Source organism: Symphalangus syndactylus, chromosome 3 (assembly GCF_028878055.3).
Source record: "Symphalangus syndactylus isolate Jambi chromosome 3, NHGRI_mSymSyn1-v2.1_pri, whole genome shotgun sequence".
Lineage (NCBI taxonomy): Eukaryota > Metazoa > Chordata > Mammalia > Primates > Hylobatidae > Symphalangus > Symphalangus syndactylus.
In genome coordinates this window covers 17,791,412-17,817,810 of record NC_072425.2, presented here as the reverse complement: position 1 = coordinate 17,817,810, position 26,399 = coordinate 17,791,412, and the positions used below count along the sequence as shown (strand labels likewise).

Genomic DNA, 26,399 nt, shown 5'->3' with positions numbered 1-26,399 from the left:
TTCATAATTGATGCCTGTCTTCTCCACTGGAAGCCAAGCATTGTCTTGTCACTGCTCTGTCCTCCCAAGCTTTGCACAGTGCTGGGCACAGAGGAGGCACTCCATGAAGACTGACTGGCATTACTGATTAAAGGATGCAGGCGACAGAGCTGGGGAGCTAAGGCAAACAGAGCAGTCCGGGCCTGAGGTTGGGAACACTGCCATGGTCTTGCTTCCAGCCTTAAAAAAGGGGTTTCACACCATTGAAGGCTAGTGGCTCAAATGTCCACAAGGTTTCCTCATACTTTTAAGTATCCATGTATAGATCAAACATTTGAAAGTTGTTTTTCCTTTGAGCCTTTTAGGAAAGGGAACTTTCCTGAAAGAGCCATTCCTCTTGGTCTATGTGCACACCAGCCATCTGTAGCCATCATCAGACAGTACAAATGCCAGAACAGCCTAGCACCCCATAAGATGTTCCACTGCGTAGCCATTGCTGGAATTTATCAAATTCTGGCATTGCTTCCAGGAATCCTACTCTGTCTAGAGACTTCAAGCTGCTTGTGATCAAAAAGTGAGTTACTGGGATGGGGGAGAAAACTCTTTGGCTGTGAAATGTTGAATGAAATTATTATCTTGACGAATGGAGTCTTACCCTGTGGTCCCTCTTGCAGTCTGTCTTGCTGCATACTGAATTCGGCCGACACTGCAGGGAGGCCTGGGGGTAGGGGGTGTGGCCCAGGGTTGAGACAGCCTTCAGTCCCTGTGCATCCTCTAGGCATATCATTTTTTACAGCCCCCATCCCCTGCCTCATCAGCCTTTTCTAGGTGATGTTTGTCCACTTCCTGGTCTCCTATGTGGTTATCTTACATCATACCTGGGACCTTTGCTTATTAAGAGGTCAGGCTCTGGAGTTTGCCATTTACTACCTGGATGCACTTGCACAGTTATTTAATCTCTGTGAGCCACAGTCTTCTCATCCATCAAATGAAATAGTAAAATCTACTTTATGGTCTGGTTTTGAGACTTAAAATAAAGTAGATTTAAGCCCATTATATAGTACCTAGAATGTAGGAAATGTACAGTAACTTATAGTTCTCTTCCTTCCCTGTCTTTTTGTTCCTTTTATAACCCCTGTGGTGCCATTCACTTTGTAGATAATATTATTCAAAATACTGGTAGAAAATCATGGTAACAGTGCCTGCCCAGGCTGACAGCACTGTGGTTAGGAGCCTGGGCTTTGGAATGCCGACCTGGATATGAACTCCACTTTGCCACTTATTTGTTACATTGACTTTAGGCAAGTTAATCATCCTCTCTCTGAATCTCAATTTTAGTTATGTGTCACCTGGGGGCAATCATAGCCCTTCCTCAGGGTGCCCTAAGGGGCATAATGTGAGAAAAGTATTTTGCCTAGTGCCTGACATACAGTAAGCAAACTGTTAGCTGCTGTTGTTATTGTTTATTATTATTATTCTCAGCCTGGGAACAGGACTGCGAACAGATCTTGAAGGACTCTGTTCACTTCTCAAAGTGAGGAGGAGCTAGGCGTTCTGGCAGTTGGTTATCTCAGTGTGTTCCCGCTGTATTCTTGTCCTAGCTGGTGAGATTTGGGGCTACACGGTTTGGGTCTCAGCCTCCCCAAGATGGGTCCCAGGTGTAAGATGGCCTAGGTTGCCTCTTTGGTATCTGACCATCTGGTTGTGTCTGCTCCTGACCTGCAAACTTTCAGAAACAGCTTTGTCTTGGGAACATGGAAAACATGTGGGACACTTCATATATGCCACCCATTTGTTCCTCTCTTCTCCCAAGTTCTTCTCCTGCCCTGGACGTCACATCCCTCCCTCCCTGCCTTGCTCCACTTGGAGGCACTTCTCACACCATGTTTCCACCTCCAAAAGATGCACCTGATCCCACCTGGGGTTTAACCTTTCTGCCCTTGAATGCCTTTCTCTTCCTTCACCTCCTTTTTTCTTTTCTTTCTTTCTTCCTTTCCTTTCTTCCCTTTCTTCTCTTCTCCTTTTTCCTTCTGTCTTCTCTCTGTCTCTTTTTCTGGAACCTGAGTTTTCCATTTGAATTTTTTTCTGTTCATCTGCTCCCGTCTGTTCCCAGCCTCCCTCCTTCCCTGCCACCCCACTGTTTCCTGTCTCCTGCCACACCAGATTGTCTTGTCCAATTTATCCCTGTACAACAGTGCAGTGCCTAGAAGCCCCTACCCCTTCTTGACTGTCTCTCTTGGACTCAACCTCTCCATTTGCCCTCGAAACACTGAGAGAAAGAAAAGTGCTGCAGTTGCTCAGTCTCCAGGGGCAGGTCTTACTTAATAACGTTTTTAGGTAATGCCAGATATATGGTCCCTGCTTCTCTTAGGCTCACAGAATGGGAGAGCTGGGAGGATCTCAAAGACCATCTGGTGCTGCTATATTTTACAGAGAGGAATCTGTAACTCCTGCAGTGGGATGGGCTGACTTTAAGTCACAAAGGGGGTTTAGGACACATCTCAGATTAGAACCCAGGACTCCTGACTTAGGAAGTCCTCATAAAAATATAAAGTTGCCAATGTGAGCTGCATCTATCCTTGTAGGTCTTTTTTTGTATTTATTTCATTCTACCTATAACCCGAGGCCTCTAACAGTTGCAGCTGGATCTACTTAACCCATTAATGACAAGCCTTACCTCCTTTTGCAGGAGTGAGGCGTGGAGGTGGGGACAGACTTCAAGCAATGGAGATATAAACAACCTAGGTCAGTCATACGCAGTGTCATCATCTGTTCAGTCTTCCTACTTGTCCTGGGCTGACCTTGCCCTCTGGTTCTTAGCTCACTCCAGCCCTTATTGATGGGGCTTCATGGTTTGTCTTTGGTTCTCCTACCTTGACCCCACCTTTTCAAGAAGTACACCTTATATTTCAATGTCATGTCTTTTTATACCAGTTAGAGCTGTGTTGTCTTAATATGGTGGCTGCATGTGTCTGTTGAGCATTTGAAATGTCATTACTTCAAATTGAGATGTTCTGTAAATATTAAAAAAAGACCAGATTTCAAAGACTTACTACAAAAAAGGAAAGTATCTCCTTAATAATTTATTATATTTTCTATTGATTACATTTTGAAAAGATAATATCTTGGATATACAGTCATGTGTCACTTAAAGATGGGATGCATCCTGAGAAATGCATCATTAGGTGATTTTTCCCTAGTGCGAACACCATATCGTGTACTTACAGAAACCTAGATGGCATAGCCTACTATACATTTAAGTGATATGGCATAGCCTCTTGCACCTGGGCTACAAACCTGTACAGCATGAGTACACTGAGTAATGTAGGCAAGTGTTATATGGTAGTAAGTATCTGTGTAGCTAAACATAGTTACACATAGAAAAAGTACAATAAAAACATAATGTAAAAGATAAAAATGGTATACCTATATAGGACACCTACCATGGATGGAACTTCCAAGACTAGAAGTTGTTCTGGGTGGGTCAGTGGTGAGTGAATGTAAAGGCCTAGGACATTACTGTAATACACAACTGTAGACTTTATAAATGCTGTATACGTAGGCTATACTAAATCTATAAAAAATTTTCTTCAATAATAAATTAACTTTAGCTTACTGTAACTTTTTTTTACTTTACAAACTTAAAAAAAACTTTTTGACTCTTTTGTAATAACACTTAGCTTAAAACACACACTGTTCAGCTGTACAAAAATATTTTCTTTTTTAATATCCTTATTCAATAAGATTTTTTGTATTTTTAAAATTATTTTTTCTACTTTTTCAACTTTTTTTGTTAAGAACTAAGACACAGACACACACATTAGCCTAGGTGTACTCAGGATCAGAATCATAAATATCACTGTCTTCCACCTCCACATCTTGTCCCACTGGAAGGTTTTCAGGGATGGTAATACACGTGGAGCTGTCATCTCATGTAATAATGCCTTCTTCTGGCTGGGCGCTATGGCTCACACCTGTAATCCCAGCACTTTGGGAGGCCAAGGCAGGTGGATCACCTGAGGTCAGGAGTTTGAGACCAGCCTGACCAACATGGTGAAACACCGTCTCTACTAAAAATACAAAAACTTAGCCGGGCATGTTGGTGCACCTGTAATCCCAGCTATTCGAGAGGCTGAGGCAGGAGAATTGCTTGAACCTGGGAGGCGGAGCTTGCAGTGACCCGAGATTGCGCCACTGCACTCCAGCCTGAGTGACAGCAAGACTCCATCTCAAAAAAACCAAACCAAACCAAAACAAAAAAACCCCAAACCAACCAACCAAACAAAATAATGCCTTCTTCTGGAAGGACCTGCCTGAGGCTATTTTATAGTTAACTTAAAAAAAAAAAAAAAGTAGAAGGAGTACATTCTAAAATAACAGTGGGCTGCGTGCAGTGGCTCACGCCTGTAATCCCAACACTTTGGGAGGCCAAGTCAGGTGGATCACTTGAGGTCAGGAGTTACCAGCCTGCTGAACACGGTGAAACCCCGTCTCTACTAAAAATGCAAAAATTAGCTGAGCGTGGTGGCGTGTACCTGGAGTCCCAGCTACTTGGAGGCTGAGGCACACGAATCGCTTGAACCTGGGAGGCGGAGGTTGCAGTGAGCTGAGTTCATGCTGCTGTACTCCAGCCTGGGTGACAGTGAGACTCTGTCTCAAAAAAAAAAAATAATAATAATAATAACAATGAAAAGTATAGCAAATACATAAACCAGTAACAGTCATTTATTATCAAGTATTGCGTACTGTATATAATTGTATGTGCTGTACCTTTATATGACTGGTAGCACAGTAGGTTTGTTTACACCAGCATCACCACAAACACTTGAGTACTGAGTTGTGCTATAACCTTTCTGTGACTATGGCATCACTAGGTGATAGGAATTGTTAGCTCCATTATAATCTGATGGGACCACTGTTGTATATGTGGTCCATTGTTGACCAAAATGTCATTCTGCAGTACATGACTATATTGAGTTAAATAAAATAAATGGTCAAAATTAATTTTACCTGTTTCTTTTTCCTTTTTTAAAACACGGTATTCAAGAATTTAAAATGTGTGGGTTACATTATATTTCTGTTGGACATTGCTGGGTTATAGCCTCATAGGCCTTTCTCAACCAGGATTTCATGAGAGAATTAAGCCTTGTGCCTGAAGGTCCATTGTATGTAATGAATGTACCATCTCAGGAGAGTTAAGAAACAGTCACTCAAATCATTTTCTGTGCCCTGTGGTTCGGATAAGAAACTTAGATGAGAAAGGCTGTAGCACCTGTTGTTACTCTTTTTTCTGTTGTTGCATGCATTTACTGTTCATTTTTTATTTTATTTTATTTTATTTTAGAATTGGAGTCTTGTTCTATCACCCAGGCTGGAGTGCAGTGGCACAATCTCGGCTCACTCCAAGCTCTGCTTCCCGGGTTCATGCCATTCTCCTTCCTCAGCCTCCTGAGTAGCTGTGACTACAGGTGCCTAGCTAATTTTTTGTATTTTTAGTAGAGACAGGGTTTCACCATGTTAGCCAGGATGGTCTCGATCTCCAGACCTTGTGATCCACCCACCTTGGCCTCCCAAAATGCTGGGATTACAGGTGTGAGCCACCGTGCCTGGCTGCTGTTCATTATTTTTTATTGCTTACTAATATTCCATTGTATAAATATACCACAACTTGTCTGTCCATTCTGCTGCTTGACATTTGTGTTTCCAGGTTGAGGCTGTTATTTGACTTTAAGTTCAAGGGTGCATGTGCAGGGTGTGCAGGTTTGTTATACAGGTAAACGTGTCTCATGGGGGTTTTGTTGTTTCAAATTTCAATTCAAATTCCTGCAGTGTTTCTCGCAATTGTATAATGAGGGCTGTTGGTTTGAGACAGATACTACTGAGCTTCAGAGTTATTTTTCTCTTTTTTAAAATCTCAAATGAAGGTTACATTTTGCCAGTTACCATTTCAATATCTATTGAGAGGATCATATCACTTTTTTATCTTGGAATTATCAATATGCTTGTTTGATTTTTAACATTAGCAGATTCCTATATTTCTTAGCCAAACTTGTTAAGTTTGAGGATTTTTTTCCCATCACTTTTTGTGCTGTGGTATAAATTATTTGCTGTAAGAATTATGTGTTCTCCAAAAGCCTGAGAGAACTCACTGGTAAAACCATGTGGTCCTGGAACCTTTGGGTTAACTTTTTTCGTTTCTTGCAGGGTTTTTGGCATACTCATCAAATACAGAAAAGTTTCAGTTAGTCAAAAATAGAAGGCAGTGCGAAGATTAGGTCAGAGCCTGCACCTTCCTGTGAAGCAGGTACTTCCAAAAATTTCATTTTGTATTCCCAGCAGTGGTCAGGATGACCCTGCAGCACATGAGGATCAACATTAAGAAAGATTGAACTGTGCTGAGACACATGAATTGCAATGGGAAAAGTGAGCAGCAAGTTAGAGATTGCAGAAAACCAAAGTAATAAATTAAGGGACAAACTACAATTTTCTTCTGAAACTCAGAGCAAAAACAAAGGAAGATGAATGTGATGAATTGTTTCTAGGAGATGTCGTGTGCGTATATTACAGGAATTCTAAAAAGGAAGGGTGGGCAGATGTGAGAAAATGTTTGTAATGTATTAAGGACAAAAGCAAATTATAAAACCACAGCTATAGTATGAGCTCAGTTGAGAGCCAGTGTGTGTGCATGTGTGTGCCCCTGCACCTGTGAGTGTGGGCATAGCCACCGTCCTGGCCATGGATGTGCTCTGTGGCTGAGGGTCCAGGCTCCAGAGGCCACGGGCCTACGTCTAGTCCTGGCTCTCATATTGAACACATATGAGGATTTGAGCAAATTGTTGAACTTTTCCAGCAACGCCTCTGTTTCTTCATCTGTAAAATGGGGCAATAATAGTACCTATCTCTTAGGGGTGTTGTGAGAATTCAGGGAGTAATGGATAAATATATGTAAAATGATTGACATTGTGCCTGACACTTAGAAAGTCCTCAGTAAATGTTATTGTTTTTATTGTCATTATGATAAACCAAAATGTAAACTTTAGTTTTCTCTGTTAAGGCTAATAGGTAATTTAAATTTTCTTCATTGGAGGCCAGGTCCAGTGGCATCTGCCTATAGTTCCAGCTACTCGGGACGCTTAGGCAGGAGGATTGCTTGAGCGCAGGAGTTTAACGCCAGCCTAAGCAATGTAATAAGACCCTGCCAGCCAGGCTTGGTGGCTCACAGTTGTAATCCCAGCACTTTGCGAGGCCGAGGCAGGTGGATCACTTGAGGTCAAGAGTTCGAGACCAGTCTGGCCAACATGGTGAAACCCCGTGTCTACTAAAAATACAAAAATTAGCTGGGCATGGCGGTGGACACCTGTAATCCCAGCTAGTCGGGAGGCTGAGGCAGGAGAATTGCTTGAACCCCGGAGGCAGAGGTTGTAGTGAGCTGAGATCGCACCATTGCACTCCAGCCTGGGCAACAGAAGGAGACTCTGTCTCAAAAAAAAAAAAAAAAGGCATTCAGATTTTTTAAAGTTCTTCATTGGGCTTTCTGTATTGTGCAGGTTTTCTATAATGAACATGTATTAGGTCCCTAATTAAAAAAAAGCAAAGTTTTTCTTCTTCTTCTTCTTCTTTTTTTTTTTTAAAGAGAACATGTGAATGATGTATTTGGAAAAAAACATTTCCCAAGAATATGGAGAAAGGGAATTGAACATAGTTCCCAGTGTAAGAGTGGAATGAACATGTGGCCCTGTGGGCCTAGTCCCAGTTTGTTAATCTTGTGAGCAGAGCTGCTGGCGGCTGCTCTCTGTCCCCTAATCGGGCTCTTTCTCTGTCACGTGGACAGGAGACTGCTCACAGGGTTGCAGTTGGCTGCTGCCCTGCGTTGACAGCTGGTTCTAATTGTGCAGCGCTACGTAGTACTAGGGCTGGAGAGGGAAGGTTTTGGGAAATTTGCATCATCTTCCTGACCCTAAGTCTGCATGTTTTCCAAGCAGATGGTAGCTTGAGGATTTGATGAAACAGTAGTGGCTGTAAATGAGTTTTATTCTATAGAAACTAGTATGACCTGAAAGCTGAGAAAGATGAATTGCTTCTGCTTATTCAGTGAGTACATACATGTGTATACTGACTTCACTGGAGGCACCATTTTTCCACAGTGATCCTTTCCCCCTCTTGTGGTTTGTCTAGCTAGGGGTTCTGGGGCCTTGGGAGGCCCTCATGTTCATTTCTTCCACGGCTCACCCTGCCTCCTCCCTTTCTCCACACACACAGCCCTTAACAGGTATTTATTTCAAATTACCAAAGTGAGTTGCTCTCACATAAGAAAATGCAAATATCCCGTGCACTTACCAAACTTGATTCTAATATAGTAGAAGGTGCTTAAAGGGTTTGGGCCCTCTCTGCCATTCTCTCCCTCATGGCATCAGGGCAATACAGCCTACCAAACACTCCATGTGAGGGTTTGGGGAGCCACCTCTGCCCAGTCCCTACATTGTTTTCCCATCCCACGCAGAAAAAAAAATTCCACTCTTTACCTTCCCTTAAGGCTGGTACCTGGCCTCCCACCTCTGTCCTGTCTCACTGTTTCTTCTCCCACTCCTCCCCAGGCTCCTTCTGCTCCAGCCATGGGCTACCTTGCTGTTCTCAGATATCCCATGGTGTTCCTGACTCAGGGTCTTGACCCGTGCACTTCACTTCCTTCTGCCTGGGACCCCCCTCCCCTAGATACCTGCAGAGCGTGGTATCCTTTGGAGGAGATGTCTCTACTCCATGCCAGCTTGTCAGACAGGCCTGCTGAGACATCTCCTCCAAATATTGCTACCTTCATCCTCATTCATGCTTTTTCACAGGAGTTATCATCTGACTTATTACAATTTCTTTAATAATCTCTCTTCTCCTGTAGAAGGTAAGCACCATGAAAGTAAGAGCATGTTTGTTCACTGCTGCATTTCCTAAAACATACTTTAATTTTGGTGAATAAATGAATAATTTTGGTGAATAAATGAATGAATTTTGGTGAATAAATTTTGGTGAATAAACAAATAGATGTGCTTTATAAACTGCCAGTCACTGTTGTCTCTTCCTTTCTCTTCCTTCCTCCTTTATCCTTTCGTATCAACCCTTTCCCTTCTTCAAACACCATCATCATCATCATCACCACCACCACCACCATCATCATCCAAGAAAGAACTAAAGATACCTCAGTCCACTGGCAGCTCCCAGAAGGCTTGGACCTAGGCAGTGTCTATTAGGACTGCAACCTTGGGAAATAAAGCAGGAAAGTCCAGTTGTCCTTTGTGGCCTTGAGTTGTGGTAATTTATGTTCCTGTCTGTCCCCACTTTGAGCAGACACCAAGCTCAAGACCTGGTCTGACTCACTGTGGAACCTTTCCAGCACAGTCCTGGCACTTAGATGGCTCTCTCTTCTTCCTTTCCCACTTGCCCTTAATCCCTTTATTCCTCCTCCTCCCTTCTTTTCTTCAATTTTTCTTCCTCTTTCCTCGCTTCCTTGTTCTTTTTGTCTTTCTCTCCTTCCTGTTTTTCTTTCAGGTTTCACTGCAGCTGGTCTTGTTCCAGGGAGGGCTTGGGACAGTGCCTGGCAGTGAATTCCCCTCCAGCCATGAGCTTTTCTGACTCCCTCAGTGCTAACGCTCCCTCCCTCTGCTACCAGGGGACCTGCATGCACTTGATTCTAGCCTTAACAACTCTCCTGTAGGATAGGTGTGTTTCCCTAAGTCCAGCTGGTCATGATTTGCACATGATTACTCCATCAAAAAGTACAGAAACAGGCTGGGCGCGGTGGCTCACGTCTGTAGTCCCAGCACTTTGGGAGGCCGAGGTGGGTGGATCATCTGAGGTCAGGATTTGGAGACTAGCCTGGCCAACATGGCAAAACCCTGTCTCTACTAAAAATACAAAAATTAGCCAGGCATGGTGGCGGGTGCCTGTAATCCCAGCTACTCGGGAAGCTGAGGCAGAAGAATTGCCTGAACCTGGGAGGCGGAGGTTGCAGTAAGCTGAGATCGCTCCACTGTACTCCAGCCTAGGTGACAGAGTGAGACTCTGTCTCAAAAAAAAAAAAAAAAAAAGGACAGAAGCACCTAGTGGTCATGTGAAAACTACGTGTTATTTATAAATGTTGACACTGATAGGTTATAAGCAGGTTATGACTTTATAAAAATTTGGCGTATTTTAGAGTATTTACTCAACTTCAAAATTTAATTTTTACAAGGTTTACAATGTGTAATATGTCATCTAGTAAAAATTATTTTTTTCAAAGTAATCTTGTACATGATAAATAGTACAGGAAAGCTTATGAAGAAAAACCTTCACCTCAGTCCCCTCCCCAAAGGTATACTCTTTAAACTGTTTTTTCCACTGGTTACTTTTGGAATTTTATTTGGCACACCAAAGCCTGAATTTCTTGTTTCACCAGCTTTGTGTGGTATCTTGTGACCGCTCACTTCCCATGCTTTCCCTCCAGTTCTCCACTGCCCACCTTCTGTTGATTACACTTTTACATTGCCTAATTAACGAGCTTCACCGAACTCATCACACTTTTCCTTAGGTGGACTCTTAAAGTTGAAAACCATCAAACACACTTATTATTATGGCTACGTAACTGTTACATATAGTCAAGCCAAGTACTATGCCAGGATTGTGTTTCATTCCCTAGTAACCCTGGACTGTTCAAAAGAGAATATGCCTCACAAGACCTGTAGATTTTCTTTTCTTTTAATCCATTGATTGCTTGATACTGGGTATGTATTATATTTTGATTCGTGTTATATTTTTAATTGCTTTTATATTTCCCCAGAGGCTTCCCTTCAGGAGCCCTTTGTCCGGCTCCAGTGTGAACTAGTTGTTTTCCAGTCTTTTGCGCAGCTGTTTTTATAGGACCTTCCTTTGCAATGCTCTATGGTTGGACTCTTTCCTTTTTTTTTTCTTCATCATATTTATTGAGGTTTAATTACATCCAGTAAAAATCACCCATTTTAGTGAACAGTTTGGTGATTGTGAAGAATGAGTGTTCTCATGTGGAGACCTTGTCTATCAACCCCAAAAGTTCTGTGTGCCCCTTTGTAGCCAGTTTGCCTCCTGTTCCCAGTCCTTGGCAACCAAGGATCTAATTCCTGTCTCTGTCATGTTTACCTTTTCCAGAATGTCATGTCAGTCAAATCATAATACTTTCTTGTGTGGTTTCTTTCACTTAGTATAAAACTGTTGACATTCGTGTATGCTGATGTATGTGTCACTCTGTCGTTCCTGTTTTTATTGCTGAGTAGTATTGGATTATATGGCTGTACCATGATTTGTTCATCCCCTCACCAGCTGGTGGAAATCTGGGTTGTTTCTAGTCTGGGGAAATAGAGAATGAAGTTGCCATAAATATGCACATACAAGTTTTTTGTGGACATATATTGGTATTGGGTAAATACCTACCCAATGGGATTGCTGGGCCTACCAGTGGGATTGCTGGGGCAGTTGATAAGTGTGTGCCTAACTTGATGGGAAACTGCCCACCTGCTTTCCTAAATGGCTCTTCTGATCCTCCGCAGCACCTGGTATTGTCTGTCGCTTATGTGTGCTTTTTGCAATGATTGAACTAAATGTGGTGTCCATTGTCATTTAGTTTGCATTTCCCTACTGACTAATGACATAGAGCACCTTCCCCTGTGTTTACTTGCCATCTATGCATCCTCTTGGTAAAGTGTATGAACAAATCTTTTGTTTACTTTTTTTTTTTTTTTTTGAGACAATCTTCGTTCTGTCATCCAGGCTGGTGTGTAGTGGTATGATCATGGCTCACTGCAGCCTCGAATTCCTGGCTCAAGCAATCCTCCTGCCTCGGCCTCCTGAGTAGCTAGGACTGCAGGCAAGCACCACCATGCCTGGCTAAGTGTTTTTTTTGTTTTTGTTTTTGTTTTTTTTCTAATTTTCCGTAGAGACAGGGTTGCACTGTATTGCCAGGTTGGTTTCAAACTCTTGGGCTCAAGCAATCCTCCTGCCTCTGCCTCCCAAAGTGCTGGGATTACAGATGTGGTTTACTTTTTAAAAAACATTGGTGTGTTAGGGTTCTCTAGAGAGATAGAACTAATTTTGTATGTATATAGGATATATATACAAAAGGGAGTTTATTAAGTATCAACTCACATGATCACAAGGTCCCACAATAGGCTGTCTGCAAGCTGAGGAGCAAGGAGACCCAGTCTGAGTCCCAAAACTGAAGAACTTGGAGTTCGATGTTTGAGGGCAGGAAGCATCCAGCACGGGAGAAAGAGGTAGGCTGGGAGGCTAGGCCAGTCTAGTCTTTTCACATTTTTTTTCTGCCTGCTTTATATTCTAGCCACATTGACAGCTGATGAGATGGTGCCCACCCAGATTAAGGGTGGGTCTGCCTCTCCTAGTCCACTGACTCAAATGTTAATCTCCTTTGGCAACATGCTCACAGACACACCCAGGATCAATACTTTGCATCCTTCAATCCAATCAAGTTGACACAGTATTAACCATCACAATTGGGTTGTTTGACTTCTATTGTTGAGTTGTAACAGTTCTTTGTATTTTATATACAAGTATCTTTTCTATCAGATATTTGTTTTACAAAATGTTTTTTCAGTCTGTTGCATTTCATTTTCTTAACAGTGTCTAAGTACATTAGAGGGTTTTTTCTAAGTTTTTGTCTCTTTTTCTTCCAGAGTCATTGTCATTTATTACCTTGGTTTTCCTTCCGTTCTGTTGGCTTAACTCATATGCCTAGTGGCTTGTAGGTGTTGTGACTTTTTTCCCCTGGCTTTTCTCCTGAGGGGAGTCTGCCTGGGAGAGCCAAGTGGCCTGGGCAAGACACAGCAGATTGCCCACACTGCAGGATGACAGGGTGGGGACTGGCGTTCACGGTGCAGTTTTCTAACTGTCAGCAAAAGGAGGCGACCTTTATTCTGGGGGTTCCAGCATGGAAGCCTTTAATTCTCCCATCCCGCTTTTTGCTTGGGGGTGGATGCTAGCAGGCAGCAGGTGGGGGTGCTGGCTGAGACAGTGTCCAGTACACTGACCTTTCATTTGTCCTCTGTTTATTGTTCCTTAATGACTCTGAGCCAGGAGCCTCTCTGAGGTCCCCCAAGGCAGCCTGACTTCACCACCTCTGTAGCCCCTTCCTGGCATAGTCTAGCTTGAGACTTTCTGTTTTCATTTAATCAAAATCCGTGCTGATCTCCAGTAATGTTGAAATCTCTCATTTGACGAGGGTAGTGGTGCCCTCCACTCCATTCTCGTTCCTAGTTTAGGTTTATCTTTTACTTCTGTGCTTTGTCAGAGGGGTCTTGGGAGTGATGTTAGGCAAATGTGTATGTCAGGTGTCATTTGAACATGCATCCCATTTTGAACTTAATATGGCACCAGTTGTAGGTGGTTTTGGGTTTGTCACAGACACACATGATGGAATCAGCTTCTCCCTTTTGAAACTTGTTTTTAATCATGGACTAACTTCACTGTCCTCTCACATATTTGATTCATGGTCTTATTAAGAGTTATAGAAAAAGATGATATTTGATTGTGTTTACAGTGAAATATACACAAATGCAAGCATTTATATTTTGTTAATAACTATTAGGATCTGCTGGAACTGCAGATTTTACCGAGGGGAGAACTAGTGGTACTGGATGCGACCCCCACCCACCAGTGGATGGGGCTTCCCTGAAACAGACCAGATGAGTATTCTCCCCAATTAGCATATCCATAAACTGTGGCGCATTTGCTGCCTAAAAGAACCAAGAAGCTTCTTTGCTTCCCTTAGCTTGCTTTGTAGTCTCAGATTGTTCTGAGTTCTGACTTTTCTGACACCATGTAGAGCGTGGGCTCTGGAATCAGACTGAGGTTTGAATCCCAGTTCCAGCACTTACTAGCCGTGTGACCTTAGACATGTGGCAATCTCTCTGAGCCTCATAGTCTCATCCATCAAATGGTGCCTATCTCATCGTCTTGTTTGTGGATTCAGTAAGTTACGGCATGTAAGTCCCCTAGCCCAGAGTCTAGCAGGCCATTTTAACACTCAGTAAACACTGATTCTAGATATCCCTAAGTCTCTGCCCCTGGAGGAGCTCCCTGTGTATCTGCAGACATTTAAACTCTGGATCCTACTATCCCTTTTGTCTTTTAAGCCCTGCCTGTGTTGCCAGAGGCACTGTGCCCCATTCTGGCCATGGCAGCCCGATTCCTGGGCTGGCCCTGACTCAGGTGTGGTGCTCTCAGAAGCCTGCCCAGGTTCTGCTTTGGTCTATGCCTTCATGTCACCCAGTTCTCCTGTAGGCTGCAAGCCTGCCGGAGCCCCAGCTGAGGGCTGCAGCTCTGTTCTGGCCGTGGTGAGGATGGGCTCCCATCACTTCTACCATCCACTACTTGTGTGGTCTGGACAAATTAATTTGCCTGCTTATTACATATTATTTCATTTAGAAATTGGAGGTCAGAGCAGTCGTATCCACTGTGAGGATTCTGTGAGGATAAAATGAGATGGTCTCTGTGGAGTGTGTAGCACAGTTTCTGGCACAACTTAGGTGCTCAATAAATCTTGCTGGTGCTTCCCTCTGACTGGGCCTTGGCTCTCATCCTGGCACCATTGGAGTCCTAGTGTCCAGGGACTGCTGTCCTGTGTGCCTCCTCCATCTGATTCCAGGGGCTCTCCTGGCCTGGATTTTCAGCCCCTGCACCCACTGCTCAGCACTGCCTTTCCCTTTTGAGCATTATTTAATTTAATAAACACATTAAAAATATTACAATGTATCATTTTTTTCTAAGCACTTTGCAAATATCGGCCCATTTAATTCCTATAACTACCTTACAAAGGAAGTGCTATTATTAATGCCATTTTTCAGATGCAGAAAGTCAGGCACTGAGAGTTCAAGTGACTTGTCCAGGTTCACACAGCCAGGGAATCAGCCCTGGTCCATGTAAGTCCTTAACTACTATATGCTGTGGCCTCTCTTTTGTGACCCTTGTGTCCTCAGAGCTCACTCCTGAGACCAGAGCCAGCCCCTCTGCCAGATCCCAGGTGGGTAGCTTTCATGGAATTCTGTTGCTCCTGCTTGGGCCTCTAGACCCCCAACTTCCACACAAGGAAGGTGTGGACATCGTGCACCTTTGCTATTGCCACAGCAGTCAGTATATGTGGTCTCCTGGGGTGAACTATAGATAGAGAAGAATGTAGACTTCCTTGTGGGTGACAAGGCATGGAAGTACCTGAAGGACACGCCAGCCACTCTCTATTATTTGCCCATCTCCTTAGCCCATTCTTAACTCTGTCACAAGAGTCTAGGCCCTGAATGCCTTACTCCCCAGTCAGACCCACTCTGGTCAGGTCCCCAAAACTGGCACTGTCTCCCTGACCACCTTACTGGGTCACCTATCTCCTAGGGTGTTTTAGAACTCCTTTGGTTAGGTGTGTAATTGTCCCACCAGTTCTTCTGAAGATGATTTATAAAAGCAAATCTGGCAGGTCTTTCCTGTTGTTGTTTTTTTCCTTCCTGTGAGAGGGTAGGGTGGGAAGAGTGGTAGAAACATGGAGGGAGGAGGAAGAAGAAAGCCATTGAGCACAGTGGTGATGTGCTGTTGGCTGGTGTCAGCCTGGCAGTGGTCCTGAGGTCTGTTGTAGTGACTCGCCCTTGAGGCAATGCGTTTTCCATGTGGACACGTTTGATGAACATGATTTGGAGATGACTGCAGTGAGAGGCACACGTGGAAGGGCCATGTGCTGACGCCAGCTTCCTGTGGCCCAATGGCCTAGATGCCGTGGGGGTCTTCAGAGAGGACTTGTCACCACTCCCCAGTCTCCTTTCCCAAGGCCTTACCTGATGGACTCCAGACACGGTCAGGGTTGGGCCTTTCTCAGCCCACCTCAAGGCATCTGACTCCCAGACCCCTAAGCACAAAACCGGCAGCTAGTGGAGTGAGCCTCATGGTGGGGTGGCCCAGAGCAGCTTTGCAGGGGCAGCTGAAACCAGTGTTGATTCTTGCTTTCACCTAGGACTGCTTACAGGTGGGGGTACTAAGTTGTTTTTGCACAGTTAGGGATTATTTCCACAGTGTCTTTGTGATAAACATTCTTCTTTGACTGTCAGAGTGAATGGCTAAATGAATTTTATGTTGTTATGTGTTTTTTATTTAAGGCAGCTGGTCAGATACCCCTTTGGTTCTGGGCCCACTGATTTTGAGTTGTCTGTGGGATGCCAAAGAAGATGTGGCCAGGAGGTACCTGGCTATGCTGGACGGGAGCTCAGGAGAGAAACTTGGGCTGGACACAGACATGTAGTTGAAGCCACAACAGTCAGTATATGTGATCTTCTAGGGAGAAATATAGAAGAATGTAGAAGATGACCTTGGACAAGTTGAGGTGGAGATTGTGTCAGAAAAGAGAAGAGCAGCCGGAAAATAAGACTAAGAGTGAGGGGCCCGAAAGGTGGGGAGACAACAGGAGAACACAGTGTGCAAAGGCAAGGCAGAGGACAACATATATGGTGGGGGCCAAGAGCAGCCGGTGAAGGGACACTGATTTCCTAGTTGGGAAGTTGTCTTAGGGGAAGGAACAGTTACAGGGGAGCAGGGAGCAGGGAAGGCAGGTAGGAGAGGGGAATGAGTTTAAGTCGTTCTCTTGCAAGGGAGAAGAGTGAGCAGGAGCTGGAGGGGGCAGGGTCTGGGAGAGGTGTTTTTTATTGTTATTAATATTAATGGGAGAAGCTTAATGCATGTTAAAATGCTAGCAGGAAGGAGAAATTGGAGAGGAAGACGTGGAAGGTACAGGGATGACAGAGGGCATCAGAGTAAGGTCTCTGAGAAGGCAGAGGGTGGGATGGGGGCAGGAAGAGAGCGAAAGAAGCCCCTCTTTCATTAAAGCTAGAAGGAGGGAGAGGATGCAAGGACATTTAAGTTTGGTGGCAGGAAGTTTTCTTCTCATAGCATCTGTTTTTCCCTGATGAGCCTGAGGAACACCCTGGTGACAGGAGGAAGGTCTCCGCAGCACCTGCCAAAAGACTGCACAGGCTCTTAGTCCCCTCACATCCGGTCAGCTCAGCCATGAAGTCAGGGCCAGGGACTGCCTGGGCAAGATGTGGGCCTCAGCGCCCATGGGAAGGGCTGTGCAACAGTCCCTGGGCAGCTCATTGGCTCACCACAGACACAGAGCTACCAGGGCCGTACTGGGCTCATCCCAAACCCTTGTCTCCCTTCTAGAATCAGCCTTGTCTCCTCTGGTCAATTTTAACTAAATTACACTCAAATAAGTTCCACAGTGTGGACCTTTTTTAGGCATTAGTGACTGAAAGAGTTTTGTTCTATTACTTCACATTTTCCTAAACCCACTTAACACGGATGGAATCTCTTGTAATCCTGTAAGGCCAAACACAGAAGAGGAACTGCACCAAAGCGGTCGGGCCCAGTACTTGTTTTAGCACAGATAGAATGGTCTTATTTCTTCTGACATTGTGATAAATCTGTGCTGAATTTGGGAGGTCTTCACACTGAGGAGTGCTCATGCTTCATTCATTCAACAGAGGCTGCTTGAGCATCTACTGCCAGCCAGGCCCTGTGCCCCGCATGTCACCTCCCTTGTCAGGCTCTGCCTCCTTCAGTCTCCATCACAATTCTATGGGGTTAGCTACAGCATCTTCATATTTAGTACTGAAGGAACTGATGCCAAGAGAGATGATTTGTCTGGAGTTTCCCAGGAAATAAGTGACATGGTCTGGGATTCAGAGCGAGATAATTTGGCTCAAAATCCTTTGCTCCTTCCATTTTATCAAAGTGCTTCTCAAACATAATGTTTTACTCTGCTGATGTTTTAATTTTAAATGTTATGTGCATTCCAGTGTGAAAGGTTCCTTAGGAAATTGTCAAAACCCAATAACTCCACATAGAGTTTTTGAATTAGGGTCTTAGAAATGTTCAAACCAAGTAAATTTAGGGAAGATGTATTAAGTACCAACTGGTTCTTGCCTGCGTGATATCAGCAAAATGAAAGAGAAATAATAATAGATTTTTGTTAATAATTCAAGACAGTAAAGAGAGAGTGGTGTGGGAAAAAGAAGACGTTTGGCGTTCAAACTGAGTCTGAATACTGCCTTGTTGCTTAACAGCAGCGTGGCCCTGGGAAGAGGAAGGCAGGTAACCTTTATCAAGTACCTGTCATGTGCTACGTGCTTTGCATGTCTTAATCTCATTTAATTGTTATAATGAGCTTCACAGATAAATATAGTATCATACCCACTTTAAGATGAGAAACTAGAAGTTCTGAGAAGATAAGCATCGTGTAGCTGGGGTATGGCCAGCCAGGATCTGACCCTGGGGTCCACACTGCTCCCTTTCTGGGTGTTGTCTGAAGTTATTATGGTGTGGAAATAAGACTACAGAGTCTGAATTAAATTCACGTATGCACACGTGCACGTGCACACACACACAACTTCTTCTATTTATTTGAAAATTCAGGAAAAATACAAAGGGAGCAATTATCAGCTAGAAATTGGGCAACAACTATGCCTCAGTCCTGAAACATCAGTTTTATGAGTTGGGCTTTATATTTGATTATAAACCCATACTTTTCCAGGACTGGCTTTGTGATTCACTGGGGAGAGAGGCCTTTGTCTTCACAAACAAACTTTAAAAGGGCAATAATAACATATATTTGCAAAGTGATTCAAGTATGTGTTTTAAAGAGAGGGAGATAGTACATGTAACTGAGGTAGGTCAAACATACATTTGAAACCGAACATAGGCTGGGTGCAGTGGTTCATGCCTGTAATCCCAGCCCTTTTGGAGGCCGAAGCAAGAAGATCGCATAAGGCCAGGAATTTGAGACCAACCTGGGCAACACAGTGAGACCCCCATCTCTACAAAAATAAAAATTAAAAAAAGAAACCAAGTGCAAATATATGTCATCAGAACAAGAAGAATCATAGTAAAGAGCTATAACTTCTACAACTTAAAGAGATTCATCTCTGCTTTTGAAAAGAAGTAGAGTCACAATATTCATCCAAGAGAAAGAAACCTCTTTATTAAAATGGATGTGGTGAGAATTACAAGAGATGACATAGGTGAGATGCCCTGTCCAGCGCCTGCTGTGTGGGGAATTCTTGCTAAATGGTAGCACTAGTGAATTCTGTTGTCATTGCTGTTACTTGAGTCTAAGTTGTGAGGCTGTGAAGGACATGGCAGGTTCCAGGTTGTTTGTGTTCTCTTGTGTGGGTGACTTTCAGGACAGAAGTGAGGCACCAGGAGGAGGCGTCTCGGCCCCTGGCTGGTTCCTCTGTGTTCCTAAGTCCAGGGCATTCATCTTGTGACCAGGAGCTGCTGTTGCCTTTAGCCAGGCTCCCACCAAGACCCTGTCTGTGGCTGTTTGTCAGGTCCTAAGGTGTGTTTGACAGGCGTGGCCCTTCAGACGTGACTGCTAGTGGCCAGTTTTGTCCTGGGCTGTTCCTACTGCTCCTCTCCCTGCTTTCCTAGGAGACCCCTGATCTATATCTATTGTAGCTGCTGGGCAGCTGCCTCTCACTAAAGATCTTATGAAAACTCTAGGTGAATGGCAAAAAACAATGTTATTAGTAATACTGAGGCCCGGTAGGAATTAAAAGGCGGTCTTGTAACTTACAGGTGGAGAATTTCAGAATTTGTAACCTTTGTTACCTTTCCTCTAGTCTGTGTCAGGGCTCCACAAGGCACACGCTGAGAATGCTGGGCATTTGGATGACGGCTTCTCCTTGGTCCTTTTTTGTAACACCAAGTAATCCTATTAGATTGGTCCTGTTGTGTCCAGCTTTCATCCCTTGGCTAAGAGCCAGCCTTACTGATAAATAAAATCTAGATAATTCAGTTTTTCAAATTATAATGCTAAACCTAGTGGAAAAAAAGAGACAAGGCCCCTGGACAAGATATTAAAGGGGACCTTTCCTTCTGCATGCTTTTGGTTATATGAGGGATTGGAGGGGCCAACTTCAGGACAGAATCTGAGGTCATACCAGAAGCTTCTCTGATTGCAGTAGGCTTGGACTGAGACTTTGCCTCACACCAGGAATGGATGATGTCATGTGGCCAGTGAAATCTGAGATTTTTTAATGGAGCCCTGGCATCACAACTATGCGGGGATGAGTTCTGCTGGTTAAAACATTTCTGTGCCCCCTCAGACGATTTGCATTGTAAGAAGGACTTCTGGTCTTAGAGAAGCTGGCAGAGTGGCAGTGGATTTCTTTTGGCACAGAAATCCTGGGAAACATGGCCAGAGTTGTGGAGAAAAGTATTCCACTTATCCTCACTTCTGGTAGTCCCAGGCTGCACCGTCACCTACAAACCCAGCCCTCCTCTCCCACCTGGTAAAGATGGGAACAGCCAAGGTGTCAGCCCTTTCCCACCTTCATGCATGCTCATGTTCCCATTTGATGCCCCTGGTGTATTTTGCATCCCAACTAGAATCACTGTTGAAATTCATTCTGTGCTTCCTAGGAACTAGCCAGCTGTGGATGGAGTAAGAAGGAGAAACACAGTCTTGCCCCTAACGTTGTGGCCTTTACCCGGAGGTTTAACCAGGTAAGCAACACCCCTTGCATGTGCCTATCCAGAGAGCAATCTGCTGCTGTCCCCTATAGGCTGCGAGCCGCCCCCCCCCCCCGCCCCCGCAAAGCTGTCTCCCAGGTACCTGGCCCCAGATCCAGCTTCTTTTCCTGAGTCCCCCACCTTTATCCAGTTTTGTGCCATTATAGTCCATTTTCACAGAGCAGGTGGAACTGAACATACCTTTCCTATGCTTAAATCACTTCAGTGACTTCCAGTTTCACTTAAGCTAAGGTTCAGGTACCTTAATATGCTTTGCAAGGTTCAGCATGGTGGATCTCGCTTCTGTCCACCCCTCCAGCCTCATCTCTTTTCCGTCCTCCTGGCCTTCCTTCTCTTACCTGATATACCTTATCTCTGTCCTGTCAGGCCCCGTGTGTGTGGTCTTCACAGCCCAGAATCCTTCCTCCCTGTTCAACTTCCAATCAGATCTCAGCCTGAATGTCATTTCTTCGGGGAGTCTTCCCTGAATCCCCAGCCCGTATGAGTTCACATATCCCCACATTGTACCCTGTACTCCATGTGGTCCTTTATTAATTTGTCCTCATGTTGTATAACTCTGTAGTCTCCACCTTCCTTGCTGGCCTGGGAGCCCCATGAGCATGTCTATCTTGTTCATTACTGTGTCCCTCACCACCTTGCCCAATGTCAGGCATATCATAGACCCTCATTAACTGTATATGGAACGAATAGATGAGGTGCTCAGGAAGTACTTTTTAAATTGAACTTTCTTGAATTCCTGATGGCCTGTTCCCTGGCCTTGCACTACTTTAAACTGACTTGGTCCAACAAGAACCTGTGCTCCAGGTATGAAGATCTGGAATGATGATTGGAGACTTGGATCAACTGAGGGAGGTAGGGTGTCTTTATTTCTCAGCCAGACCTGCATGATCTTCAGGAGAAGGCATGCAAACCAAAGCCCCAAATTGTACTGTTGACAGATTTCCTTCATTCTTATTTTTCTGGTTTCAAATGAGGCCAGTGGCCTAGAGGTTGCATAGTATGTATGACTGGCCCTCTGGGTGATGGGGCCTGGATTCCCTTTGGGCCCTCTCTCCAGCTGGGCCTTCTCTCTCGGAAATGCTTGGTCTTGTGCATCACTGTTGCTCAACCCTCTCCAGGCTTCTCCAGCCTTGACCTTCCACCCCAAGTCCAGCGGGATCCTCAGAAAGGCACCAGCTTGTAGTTTGAAGATTGGGGCTGGAATTAGCATTATTATTATTTGATGAGATATAGTAGGAACCAAGAAAGACCTAGGTGCATCTGGAGTAGGGGCTGCACACTGTTTGTTTTGAAAAGAGAAGTTCCAAAGTCTTTTGCTTCTTTTTTCTTTGTTTTGAAAAATCGTCTCTTTTCAACTGAGCTTAGTCTTTAATTTAAAAAAGAAAAAAAAAGTGTGAGGATTTTGTCAGGGAATTCATAGTTTCCTTAACAAAACTATTTGACTGGGAGCCAACTCAGTCCCCACCTCTGACCAGCCACAGCTCGCAGAGGAGGGAGCTCTGTTTTGCTTTGCTTGTGGATCAATCTGCTTTGCATGTGGATGCCAGGTCAACTTGGCAAAGGCAGTGTGGCTTATTCTGTGAACAATTGTATTGTGTCCAGCTCAGACCAAGTGATGAAATGAGCCAGAAGCAAAGTCACATTTTTTTTCTAACAATGCTCTGGGAAATGGTCTTCCTGCTGGCCCATCAGCCAGTCGGAGAGCCAGCAGCTCCTGGACATAGCCCTGGTAGCTCTAGTTTGAAAATTGGCTAGAGGCCAGGCCTGATCAGCCATTGGGGCTGCTTTCTTTGGGATGAACTTGTTGGCGTCCCTTCCTGGCAGAATTTTATGTGTGAGAACAAGACTCATCAGACTCCAAATAAAAGAAAGCAGTTCACTTACCTGTCTGAGCCTCAGCTTTCTTTTCTGTAACTGAGAATAATAGTAGTGTTCTCCTTGCACTGTTGTTATGAAGAATAAATGGAATATGAAGAGCTTTAGCACAATGTCTGGCATGTAGTAAGCATCCAAATGTTTTGGGAGAAGAAAAGAGAAATGTGAAGATCAGCTGATTGGGAGGAGGTTGCGAGGGGATTTGAGGCTTCTTGTGGACAAACAGAAACCCGGTGGCTAGTGCTTGCCTGCTTCTCCATGGGATCTGAGTCCCTTGGGATTTGCTCATAGAGTGGCTGAGATGGAAGAGTTTGGCCAAGTTCACTAAAGGTCTTTTATGAACCAGCCTATGTTACAACCCCAAGGAATACACCGTGTAGCACAGAAGTTCTCAATCTTTTTTGGGTCTTGGGTTCTTTTGAGAATCTGACAGTATCACATATGAATGTTCCTCCAGAAAACTGCACAGATATACAAATTTGCATTAATTTTAGGGTGTTCACTGCCTTCCTGAAGTTTATGTGTGGACATTTATGGGTCTGAGGACAATAGACTGAGAAGCTGTGTCTCAGGGAATCCAACAGGCCTGGGTGTGAGTCTTATCGCAACAACTTATTAGCTGTGTGATCTTAGGTTGGCTTTTGGCCTTTCTCAGCCTCATAGTCCTCATTTGTAAAACAGGAAGAATAATTTCAAGTGGATTTTGAAGACTGAACAAGAATCATGAATATAAACGGATTACCCCAGTACTTGACACTTAGTAAACATTCCATGTAAGCTTAAACAAAGGGACAGAGTAGTGGGAGCTATGAGCTGAAAGGAAGGTTAAGACCAGACCAACAGGCTTGGGTCTAAGTGCAAGGTTGGGCTTGTATCACAAAGATGCTGAAAGTTTTGGAAAAGGTGCAGAGGGAATTGGCAGAAACGTGGTTCTAGTCTAGGCTGTGCTGCTAACCTGCTTTAAGGCCGCTCCTCTCTTTGGGTCTCAGGTCCTTTTTATATTCATGGAGACTGGACAGGGCCAAATGTTCCCAGCTTTTCTCATGGACACATTTTATAGTTCCTAATGACTGAAACCCCAGCTCAAACTCAGGTAAGCACAAAAGAGAGCTTCATGGCTTATGTATAACAACTAAATCTAGGGAGATACTGACTTCAAATATTGCTGAATCTAGGCAGTGGGGACAGTACCATCTGAACTTGGTCTTGCTCTCTCCACCTCCAGGTTCTGCTTTCCTCTGAGCTGGTTCCACCTCAGATAGCCTCCCCCTGTGATTGCAGGATGGCTAGCAACAATTCCAGGCTTGTATCATATTCCGAGGGCAACCTCAGGAGAAAAGACATGCTGCTTTTTCAGTAGCTCTATCTGATGCCCTGGAATTGAGACTCAGTGGCTCAGATTCCCCTGGCTTGTGGCCCATTTTGTTTGTTATGATCTAATCACTCTGACCAGGAAGACATGAAGCTCTGATTGACCAGGTCTTGGAAACAGTCCTTCCTATGGAGGAGAGATGGTAGGCCTAGGCCACATGGACTGAGAATGGAGAAGGGGTATTTCCTCAAGGAAAATCAGGGTGTTCTGGAAGGAAGAAGCTGTGAATGAGGGCCAGAAAGGAAGACAGATAGTTATCATAGACCTTCTTTTCTCTTGTACTCTTCCAGTCTGCTCTGAGCTTTCTCCCCAATCCATTCCGTTGATAACCTTGTCACTCTCAAGTCCTGTCTGCCCTGTGAACTCCCATGCTCATGAGCCTAGTCCCTGAATGTTTCTGCTTCCTCTTGGCTTTAATCGAAACTATTTTAAAAACGTTTATTGAGCACTTATGCTGAACTTATTGAGTCAGATACTATGCTAAGCATTTTACCCGTGCTATCTAATTCAATTTTCACGTGCCTAATGAGATAGATATTTTATACTCATTTCATGGATAAAGAAACTGAGACTCTGCAAAGTGAAACAACTTCCTCAAATTTACATAGCTGATGAATTCCTCTGCTTAAGGGGCCTTCTGTTTTTTTCTGAACATTTTTCTAATAGAACCTTCTGCTTTTCCAAACCTAATTTATCACAGGGCTGGGAGACAATGTTAGCACTCTCCTGTCTTCCACATGCTATCTCTAAACAGTTACTCTTTCCTGATTGTGTAATACTCCGTTTTATATGAGGCTCATTACTGTAGTTATATTCATTTATGTATTCAGTAGTCATTGACTGAATATGTACTAGGCTCTGTGCTGGTTCAGGGGGTCAACAATAAACAAGTTGTCGCCCTTGCCATTGTCAGCTCATAGTCGAGTGCAGGAGGCAAACATGATGGAGGCGATTCCAGTCCAGGGGAATCCATGCTAGGGCGGGGAAACCAGAGGAGAGGCATGTTCAGGAGCAAGGGAGGCCACAGTGGGGTCTGTTCCGTCAATCTGCATGAGGGATTGGAGCTGTAAACTGGCTGGGCACAAGAAAATACTAGAAGACAAAATGACAGCCCTTGGTGATTGATTGGTTATGGAGCGAAATGACAGAGAAGAGTAAAAGAGGGTCCTCTTTTGGTATTTGGCAGTTCACTTGAGACAGTGAACACAAAGGAGGAGCAGTTTTGAGAGTTGGAGATGAGTTAGGTTTGGACATGTGGGATGAAGTATGCAGGAGGTCATTGGATATTTGAGTCTGGAAGTCGGGGAAAGGTCCAGTCTGGGGATGCAAATATTGGAGTCATCTGCATTTGAAGGCCCGGGGTCAGTGAAATCATCCAAGGAGAAACAGAGGCCCAAGTGAGTACCTGAGGATTGCTGACATTTAAGGGATGGGCAGAGGAGAGGAGGCCACACAGGAGGCAGAGAGAGAGCAGCCTGGGAGCAGAACACTTGGTGATATGGAAAGGGCAGTATCTGGAAATCAGTGTTTCAGAAATGAGGGAATGCTACAGAATGAGTCATCTAAGACAGGGCTGAAAGAGAGTCCTTTGATTTTAGCAGCAAGGGCAGTTTTGCAGGGATGTAGCAGATTGAGTGGTATATAAAAGAGCAGGTGTAAGTGATTCTTAACAACAGTGGCTCCAAGGGGAGCTGAGAAGGGAGTGGCTGGAGAGTGGAGTAGTCAAAGAAGTCCTGGGAGGTGGTTGCATGCTTTTTTCTTCTTTGAAGTGAGCGGAACCTTAAGGATGTGAAGGAGCCAGTGGACCCGGAAAAGTTAAAGATGAGGAAAGAGAGGAAGTACTTAATGAGGTAAAGTCTCAGAAAAGGTGGAAGAAGCCAAGACCTGGGTGCCTCTTCAATGTAAGAGATGAGTCAGCAGAAAGGAAAGGGGCAGATGTAGACCCACTTGTAGGTGCAATACAAGGAGAGTGATGGCTTTTCTTCATCAGTGAAATGGGAGGGAAAGGGGGAAGGAGTGGGGTGAGAAGATTGATGGGTTTGGGGAAAGCTTGAAAAAATCTGCTTCACAGGAAAGGAGAGAGAGCTGACTCTGGAAATACAGCAAGACTCTTGGGCAGTGATGGTGGCCCAGATGAAATAGAGATTGTGATTTTCTAAGTGGCCCCAGTGCATGTGGGTAGTAGATGGTTTTCTCTAGTTGCACTTCTTAGCCTAAGAGTAGGTGCATGGAAGAGCAAATGGTTAGACCCAACCCCTTAGGGGTTGGCAAAGCAGATTTTTTGGAAGGATCAAGATGCAAGGGAAGTTAAACTAGTGGCAAAGAAAAGGCTGAAGTAGGCCGGGCATGCTGGCTCACGCCTGGAATCCCAGCACTTCGGGAGGCCAAGGCAAGTGGATCGTCTGAGGTCAGGAGTTCAAAACCAGTCTGGCCTACGTGGCGAAATCCCATTTCTACTAAAAATAAAAAAATTAGCTGGGTGTGGTGGTGCACACCTGCAGTCCAAGCTACTCGGGAGGCTGAGGCAGGAGAATTGCTTGCACTCGGGGGGTGGTGGTTGCAGTGAGCCGAGATTGTACCATTGCACGCCAGCCTGGGC

The 26,399-nt window shown here is 44.4% G+C and overlaps 1 protein-coding gene across 29 annotated transcripts in view; it reads left to right on the top strand.

The window, feature by feature from the left end:
- The window catches only part of RALGPS1 (Ral GEF with PH domain and SH3 binding motif 1), a 302,263-nt gene that overhangs the window by 90,358 nt on the left and 185,506 nt on the right, over positions 1-26,399 (top strand). For 28 of the 29 annotated variants that reach the window (XM_055271045.2, XM_055271044.2, XM_055271039.2 and 25 more), the window contains one exon: positions 20,443-20,526. In XM_055271045.2, the coding sequence (XP_055127020.1) occupies positions 20,443-20,526 (84 nt within the window). Of the gene's footprint in view, positions 1-12,148; positions 12,249-20,442; positions 20,527-26,399 lie in introns of those variants that run through there. The other variant, XM_063635817.1, reaches the window with a different exon arrangement.